The 9,778-nt window shown below is 37.2% G+C and overlaps 1 protein-coding gene across 1 annotated transcript in view; it reads right to left on the bottom strand.

Annotated features, from left to right (window-relative positions):
- The window catches only part of ANKRD7 (ankyrin repeat domain 7), an 86,919-nt gene extending 77,605 nt beyond the window's left edge, over nucleotides 1–9,314 (bottom strand). The window contains exon 1 of the mRNA XM_017535082.1: nucleotides 8,776–9,314. Within this exon, the coding sequence (XP_017390571.1) occupies nucleotides 8,776–8,981 (206 nt within the window). The 5' untranslated portion in view covers nucleotides 8,982–9,314. The remainder of the gene's footprint in view (nucleotides 1–8,775) is intronic.
- Between the last annotated feature and the right edge of the window lie 464 nt (nucleotides 9,315–9,778).

Here is a 9,778-nt window from a genome sequence, read left to right as displayed (position 1 = left end):
TACACTAATAAGACCCATAAACAATAACATCATCTCTGGCAATAAACCAACAAAATATAAAAATAATTCAAAAAAATTGGGGAAAGCTAAATTTCTAATTAAGTTTACCTGAATGTAACTCTGGAAGGCAAGACTGTAATATAACTACAATATAAAAAGCAAAATTCTAACCAATTATATTATCATTTAGCTGAAGAGAGAGCACAATCAGGAAGAGGATGGTGACCATCCTCTTCCTGATTGTGCTCTCTCTTCAGCTAAATGATAAGTCACCTAGGATAGCAGAATAAAACAAAAGTTATCCATAAATCATAATTAAATAAATTCAGATTGGAAAAGACAATCTGAATTTAAGGAACTAACAAAGAAGTACTTTGTTATAGGACAAAAATAATTCATTAAACACCATGGTCTAAATTGAGTTTCCCTCAAAACTATCCACCTTACTTTACTGTGATTCCATCCTTACCAAGCAAATTTCTGTGACTGATTTCTCAGTAATCCTGATACAATGAAACACTGATTAACCTTTCGGTTCACATCCAATTTGCCTTAAGGATGAAATTCCTTATGTAATAGTGTTTTTAGAGTCCTTAATCCAAACACAACACAGAACTAAATAGCTTTGAGCCCACCAAAGATAACTCCTTGCAGTAGACAGGAAATCCTGGCAAACATTTTCATGTTTCTCCTTCATCTGTCATTAAATACATCTTGAGAATTTAGTCCCAAGGAACTTTGGTGGTTTCCATCCAATTTTTAGATCTGCTTCTCCCTCCAACTCCAGTTTTATCTTTTAACTACATGAGAAGCAAAGAAAGATCTAAAATTGATACCCTATCATCAAAATTGAAAGAGCTAGAGGAGCAAGATAAAAAAAACTCAAAAGCTAGCAGAAGACAAGAAATAACTAAGATCAGAGCAGAAGTGAAGGAGATAAGAGACACAAAAAACCCTTCCAAAAATTAATAAATCCAGGAGGTGGCTTTTTAAAAACATCAACAAAATTAGACAGACCACTAGCCAGATTAATAAAAAAGAAAAGGGAGAAGAATCAAATAGATGCAGTAAAAAACAATAAAGGGGATATCACCACTGATTCAACAGAAATAGAAACAACCATCAGAGATTACTACAAACAACTCTACCGAAATAAACCAGTAAATCTGGAAGAAATTGATAAATTCCTGGACACTTGCACCCTCCCAAGCCTAAACCAAGAAGACATCAAAACCCTAAATAGACCAATAACAAAGGCTGAAGTTGAGGCAGCAATGAATGGCCTACCAACCAAAAAAAGCCCATGTCCAGATGGGTTCACAGCTGAATTCTACCAGACATACAAAGAGGAGCTGGTACCACTCCTTCTGAAACTATTCCAAACAATCCAGAAGGAGGGAATCCTTCACAAATAATTTTATGAGACCAACATCATCCTGATACCAAAACCCGGCAGAGACTCAACAAGAAAAGAAAACTTCAGGCCAATATCCATGACAAACACAATTGCAAAAATCTTCAATAAAATACTGGAAAACCAATTGCAACAGCACATCAAAAAGCTTATCCATCACAATCAAGTAGGTGTCATCCCAGGGATGCAAAGCTGTTCAACATATGCAAGTCTATAAACATAATCCACCACATAAATAGAACCAAAGACAAAAACAACATGATTATCTCAACAGACGCAGAGAAGACCTTTGACAAAACTCAGCAGCCGTTTATGCTAAGAACTCTCAATAAACTAGGTATCAACGGAATGTATCTCAAAATAATAAAAGCTATTTATGACAAACCAACAGCCAATATCATACTGAATGGGCAAAAACTGGAAGCATTCCCTTTGAAATCTGGCACTAGACAAGGATGCCGTCTCTCACCACTCTCATTCATATGGTTTTGGAAGTTCTAGCCAGAGCAATCAGGCAAGAAAAAGAAATAAAGTGTATTCGAATAGGAAAGGAGGAAGTCAAATTGTCTCTATTAGCAGATGACATGATTGTATATTTAGAAGACCCCATCGTCTCAGCCCCAAATCTCCTTAAACCGATAAGTAACTTCAGCAAAGTTTCAGGATACAAAATCAATGTGCAGAGATCACAAGCATTCTTATACATCAATAACAGACTAACAGAGAGCCAAATCAAGAACAAACTGCCATTCACAATTGCTACAAAGAGAATAAAATACCTAGGAATACAACTAACAAAGTAAGTAAAGGATCTCTTCAAGGAGAGCTATAAACCACTGCTCAAGGAAATTAGAGAGGACACAAACAGATGGAAAAACCTTCCATGCTCATGGTTAGGAAGAATCAATATTGTGAAAATAGCCATACTGCCCAAAGTAATTTATAGATTCAACACTATCCCCATCAAGCTACCTATGACCCTCTTCACAGAACTGGAAACAACTACCTTAAACTTCATACGGAACCAAAAGAGAGCCCACATAGCCAAGACAATTCTAACCAAAAAGTACAAAGCTGGAGACATCACACTGCCTGACTTCAAAGTATACCACAGGCTACAGTAATGAAAACAGAATGGTACTGGTACCAAAACAGACCAATGGAACAGAACAGAGGCCTCGGAGGAAACACCACACATCTACAACCATCTGATCTTTGACAAACCTGACAAAAACAATCAATAGGGAAAGGATTCCATGTTCAATAAACGGTGTTGGGAAATCTGGCTAGCCATGTGCAGAAAGCAGAAACTGAACCCCTTCCTGACACCTTACACTAAAATTAACTCCAGATGGATTAAAGACTTAAACATAAGACCTAACCCCATAAAAACCCTAGAAGAAAACCTAGGCAAAACCATTCAGGACAGGCATAGGCAAGGACTTCATGACTAAAACACCAAAAGCATTGGCAACAAAAGCCAAAATAGACAAATCAGGTCTAATTAAACTCCAGAGCTTCTGTACAGCAAAAGAAACAATCACTAGAGTGAACTGGCAACCAACAGAATGGGAAAAAATTTTTGCAATCTACCCGTCTGACAAAGGGCTAATATCTAGAATCTGCAAAGAACTAAAACAGATTTACAAGAAAAGGAAAAAACCCATTCAAAAGGGGGCAAAGAACATGAACAAATACTTTTCAAAAGAAGACATATATGACGCCCACAAACATATGAAAAAATGCTCATCATCACTGGTCATTAGAGAAATGCAAATCAAAACCACATTGAGATATCATCTCACACCAGTTATAATGGTGATCATTAAAAAATCTGGAGACAACAAATGCTGGAGAGGATGTGGAGAAATAGGAACACTTTTACACTGTTGGTGAGACTGTAAATTAGTGCAACCATTGTGTATGGCAGTGTGGCAATTCCTCAAGGACCTAGAAATAGAAATTCCATTCGACCCAGCAATCCCATTACTGGGTATATACCCAAAGGATTATAAATCATTCTATTATAAAGACACATGCACACGTATGTTCATTGTGGCATGGTTTACAATAGCAAAGACCTGGAACCAACCCAAATGTCCATCAAAGATAGACTGGATAAAGAAAATGTGGCACATATATACCATGGAATACTATGCAGCCATAAAAACGATGAGTTCACGTCCTATGGATGAATCTCGAAACCATCATTCTCAGCAAACTGACACAAGAACAGAAAACCAAATGTTCTCACCACATGTTCTCACACATAGGCAGATGTTGAACAATGAGAACACATGGACACACGGAGGGGAGCATCACACACTGCGGTCAGCTGGGTGGGCTAGGGAAAGGAAAGCAGGGAGTGGGAAGAGTGGGGAGGGATAATGTGGGGAGAAACCAGATATAGGTGATGGGGGGATGAAGGTGGTAAACCACCTTTCTATGTGTGTACCTATGCAACAATCCTGCATGATCTGCACATGTACCCCAGAACCTAAAGTACAATTAAAAAAAAAAAAAAGACATATAGTTAAAGGTTTAACAGGTGCTTTAAGCCTAACAATGGGCTGGACATATCTACATTAAAAACGCTCCTGGAAAACCTCCATTTAAATAACAGGTATAGTGCTAAGGGTAGAGGAATTGAAAAAGAAGGAAGCAAATGGGAATAGCCATTATGTTCTTCTTTAGGCTGCTGTAATTACATCTCTGTTTGCAATAAAACTTGGGAGCATCAAAAAAAAAAAAAGAAGTAACAATATAAACTAAAGTCTTAAATTGGGAGTATATTGACAAAAGGATTTTTTGACAAATAGAATATTGATTTAAAAATATTTCTCTAAGATATCTGTAAATATACTTTTTGCATTCGACTGTTCCAAAAAATGGAAACATTTTGTTTTTGTTTTTGACATTAGGTGGAAAACATTCATATTGGCCTTGAAGCATTTACATTATATGTGTAAACATATAAATAAGTGGCCACAACAAAATCTTTTTTTTTTTTTTTGCTGCTTGCTCCAATTGTGAGCTCTAAAATTTAATCTAAAATTTAAAATAAAATGAATGTAAATGTTAACTCTTTCTTTAAAATTGTTTTGTTTTGTTTTTTAAACTAAGATGACTTCTTTAAAAGGCTGTCAAATATTCTAAGTAAAATCCTTCTTTGCAAGATTCTCTTGACGGTTTGAGTGAATACGATGAACCTTTTAGTGTTTCGTGGGTGCTCAACCTAGATTAGTTCTTGTTTTCAGATTTTGTGTAAATGACCCGAGGCTATATTGTTTAATACCTCCTTAGCAAGCGGAATCTTTCGTGGCTATTTTATTTTACTGAATTTGCAGCTTATTTCCTAAGTTCTTGGAGCTTAATACGGGCTATGAAATTTATGAGATTTGTTACTGAAGGCTTTAGAGTCAAGTTGGTGGAAGAGTGAGGTACACAGCAGGATGCAGCAGACATTTTTGGAGGACCTATTGAGAATCCATTTATTTGCTTTCAGTAAGAGCAGAGTGTGTGTGATTGTATTTTATTTTTATTTTTTTACAAAACTGAACTTTATTAAGTATTTCCATTTGATTGAGTAAAGAAAGCCTTAATCTATGGGATCAAGATCAGGAAAAACATTTATCTCTCTCAGGCTATGTATTTTCTGGGGCTGTTAACACACGACTTCATTTGTATTTTTTTACTTTATTTATTTTTATTTTTATTTGTTTACTTTTTGTGTTTTTTCTTCACATTTGCTTTTTCACGTTCATATATAAACTGTCATAGTATTTCTTAGACATCATTAATGGATAGTAATCTTAATTTTTTTTAAATATATATTTTGTTGCACTTTAGGTTCTGGGGTACATGTGAAGAATATGCAGGATTGTTGCATAGGTACATACAGGGCAAAGTGGTCTGCTTATGCTAGTTCCCCTGTCCTTTTTTTTGACCAGAAATTCCAACTTTCAGTATTATTGTTTTTACTAGAAAACATATCTAACAATATTTTTCTATCAGGCTATTAATTTGCATATATGCTTGCATGAGACCTCAGAGACCTTCAGCAAAATGCTTCCAAAATGAGTCTTTGAAATATTTGATAAAACACTGTGATACACCTTATTAAAAATTCAAACAAAACAAATAGTCCTCAATAACCATTTCACTCTATCCACTTTCCTCTGTGCACATTTCATGTCTCATTCAAGTATATGTCCTTTAAGGTTTTTTCTTTCTCATTTTCAATCTCGCTCTCTCCACACACAGATACACACACACACACACACACACACACGTTCAAACAGAAATATGAGATTTTTTTCATTCAGCTTTATTGAGGTATAATTTATAATAAAATTATACAACTTTATAAATTTTGACCAGTCAATTTACAGTCAATAGTCAAGTCTTTCCCATCCCCCATATCTAAAACCACTGGTAACTAGTAATTTGCATTATGTCACCTTATTTTTTTTAGATTTGGAGTGCACATATGCAGATTTGTTAGATGGGTTTCTTGCATGATGCTGAGTTTCTGCCGAACTCATTACCCAAACAGTCAACATAGTATCTCATAGGTAGTTTTTCAACTCTCATGCCCATCCCACCCTTCCCCCATTTGGAGTTCCTATCTTTATATCCATGTAAAGATATAAAGATATATCTTTATATATAGAGATAATTTCACATCCTCTGTTTCAATTTGAATGCCTTTTATTTCTTTCTCTTGCCTGATTTTTCTGGCTAGGACTTCTAGTACTATGCTGGATAGGAATGGTGAGAGCAGAGAGTAGACATCTTTGTCTTATTCCAATTTTTAGAGGAATGCTTTCAACTTTTCCACATTCAGTATTATGTTGGTTGTGTGTTTGTTATAGGTGGCCCTTATTAATTTGAGGTATGTTCCTTCGATGCCTAGTTTGTTGAGGGTTTTTACAATGAAAGGATGTTGAATTTTATCAAATGCTTTTCTGCAGCTTTTGAGGTGATCATCTGGTCTTTGTTTTTAATTCTGTCTATGTAATGAATCACACTTGTCGATTTGCATATGTTGAACCATCCTTGTAAACCTGAAATAAAACCCTCTTGATTGTGTTAAATTAGCTGTTTGATGTACTGCTGGATTTGGTTTGCTAGTATTTTGCTGATTTTTGTGTCTTATGTTCATCAGGAATATTGGACTGTAGTTTTCTTTGTTGTTTCCTGTATGCTACGATGCCTTTACCTTTTCTATAATTTCATGTAAATGTAGTCATTTGTGCCTGGTTTCTTTCAGTTAGCATGACACTTTCGAGATTCACCCATATGTTTGCATATATCCATAATTCATTGCCTTTATTGCTGAATAGTATCTTTAAATTATCCTATAATAATTTATATGTGTATATGTGTATGTATGTATGTATTCATCCTTTCATTCACTTATTTTAAAAATATTAAGCACTCACTATGGCTACGCAGGGTTCTAGGTGATGAAGACATATCAGTGAACAAAACACATGCAAATATCTTCTTTTATAAATCATACATGTTAGAAGAGGTAAACAAAACAACTTAAAAGATACAAAGTATATCAGAAAATATTAAGTTCTAATGAGAAAAGCAGGGAAGAAGTGTAGGAAATGCCAGTGAGGGAAAAAGGGTACAACTGTAGATAAAGAATAGCCAGGGAAGGCCTCACTAGTAAGGTAACAATTGAATAACACCTAAAGGAAGTGAAAGAGAAAGTCATATGACTGAGGGAAAAGCACCCCAGGCAGTGTTCCAGCAAGTCCAAAAACCCTAAATGCATGTCTTGTCTTGCATTTCTGTGGAACAGTAAGGAGGCAGAGTAGCTAGAGGTAAACGAATGAAAGAGTTTTAGGATGTAAGATCAGAGAAGTAAACAGGGTGAGGATGAAAGAAATTACCTAGCCTTAAAAAAAGCTGTGCATGAAAGTCCATAGCTAACAACATGTTCAATAATAAAAAAAAAAAAAAAAAATAAAAAAAAAAAAAAAAAAAAAAAAAAAAGGAAAGCTATCCTTTAAGATCAACAACTAGGAAAGGATGATGACTTCTATTAGCCATAGTATCAGAAGTCCCAGCCAGAGGAAATAGGCAAGACAGGAAATAAAAGACATCCAAATCAGAAAGAAAGAAGCAAAACTGTTTGTTTGCAAATGACATGATCTTAGACCCAGAAATGGGAAGTTACCATCAAAGGACAAGTTTCGGTCAAGCAACGTCAGCTCTAGAGATCTGTTGTAAAACATTGTACCTATAATCAATAGTGATATATTAACACTTAAAAATCTTTTAAGATGGGAAAAAAACATCAAAAGAGAATAGATATCATGTTGAGTGCTCTTATAAAAATAACTGTCCAGCATAAAATTCACACATTTTTTGGCAGATGAGAATTTGAGTAAACATCGAGTTCAAATGCCTGTTTTGAAGCAGCTATTGTGTTCTCAAGTATGCCAAGATAGAGCCTACAAACTGTACTTGTTATAAAGCTAACCTGGGTATGCGGCTACCTGGGGAGTCCCTCTGTTTGTCAACCCCAACTCAACAGCAACTCTGAGTTTAGAGATTCTCAAAGTCTCTTTTAAATTTTTAAATTGTAACTAAAGTAAGGAAAGTGGTGTAACAGAGTTCATATTGCTGACTGTGATGTATCAAGGCCCAAGGGGCTAAAGGGACCTTTGTGACTTGACAAGTTCAATGGTAATGAGTGTGGTTAATTAATAGTCTGGCTTATTCATCATGTTGTCCCAGAATCTGAAACATTTATACAGTTGTTACCCATATTTGCAGCATATATTTGGAGAGAAAATGAATTCAGATTTAAGCAAATTGGTGAAGAGGAATGAATAGCAAAGAAGGGAAAAGAAAATCATTCTCTGTCCAAATAAGTTTTTTAAGTATCAATAAACTCTGCAAGTTTCTTTCTCAAAACATTAAAAAGTTACTTGTTTTGATGTTTTCAAGTGTTAAAATCTGACAAACCAACGTTCTAGGGAGTCGCCTCTTTTCCTATTCTCCCATTAGCAAAATTGTACAGCTTAGTGCCTGGGGACAATCAATACTAAGGAGCAAAACAGCAAGGTGGGGAGAAGATGGACTGCCCAGTGGAGACTAAGGCGGTGAGAAGAGGGGATGGATTCAGGAAAGGCAGAAAACATTCAAGTAAGCATATTTTTAAAATTAAATAAAAAGCTGAAAGTTAGAGTGGGACCTTCTGCCAAGGGTTACCATGCAATCTCTTCTCTCTGAGAAACCCGGAGTGACAACCAGTGTCAAACAGCCCCTACTTGTATTGTTTCTGGTTGGAGGAGTTGCCCCAGCCCGTCCTCCCCCACTGGCTCTTCAGCTCTGGTCACCTGTATTCTTCGTCCTGCGAGTTCACATCATATTTCTTGACCTGAATGTATTTCTTCAGCTTCTTCAAATCCCCGAGTGAAGCAGCTCTGTGAAGTTTCTTTACATCCTTATCTAGAAGCTTGTAGCCCTGGCCTATGGGCAGGTCTGAGGAGGTATGGCTCGGGGTCTCATTCCTCCTTTTCCAGCAGCTGAAAAGCTTATTCATGGCGGCGCAGGCTGCAGTCTTTCCGTCACACCAGGCTGTTCTTTAGGCTCCTAGCTGTCCGCTCTGCCCCTCTGCACTGGCACCTGGCTCGCAGCTTTCTCCTGTCCCTGACAAAAGTGGAAATGCTGGAAGGGTCTCGCACAGCCAGCCGTTATGGCGGTTATGGTTGTTACGGCGGTTATGGTCGTTAATGGCTGTTAGGGTCATTATGATCTGGTCCTAGGGGCTCGCAGACCTTCATTCTCACCTAGGACTTGGGCCTGATGGCCACACCTGCAGTCTTCCTATTAGATCATGAACCTTAGAGACTTACCAGCTTTCTTACAAATAGCCCCTTCTGATCCACCCGCCTCGGCCTCCCAAAGTGCTGGGATTACAGGCTTGAGCCACCGCGCCCGGCCAAGAGATCGAGACAATCCTGGTCAACATGGTGAAACCCCGTCTCTACTAAAACTACAAAAAATTAGCTGGGCATGGTGGCGCGTGCCTGTAGTCCCAGCTACTCAGGAGGCTGAGGCAGGAGAATTGCCTGAACCCAGGAGGCGGAGGTTGCGGTGAGCCGAGATGGCGCCATTGCACTCCAGCCTGGGTAACAAGAGCGAAACTCCGTCTCCAAAAAAAAAAAAAAACAAAAAAAAAACAAAAAACAAATAGCCCCTTCTTCAAAAATAGATCTAAAGGCTTCAAGTCTTGCAAACTGGTATTTACCATCCTTGTGATGGGGATAGGGATGGATCTCTTCCAGTGATCTTGCCTCCCACCTACTCCCAGCCTCTCACCTCCCAGGCTACATGCTA

This window comes from Cebus imitator, unplaced genomic scaffold (assembly GCF_001604975.1).
Source record: "Cebus imitator isolate Cc_AM_T3 unplaced genomic scaffold, Cebus_imitator-1.0 Scaffold90, whole genome shotgun sequence".
In the NCBI taxonomy this organism is placed as follows: Eukaryota; Metazoa; Chordata; class Mammalia; order Primates; family Cebidae; genus Cebus; species Cebus imitator.
Note: the sequence above shows the minus strand (reverse complement) of the source record. Positions and strands in the feature narration are given on the sequence as shown.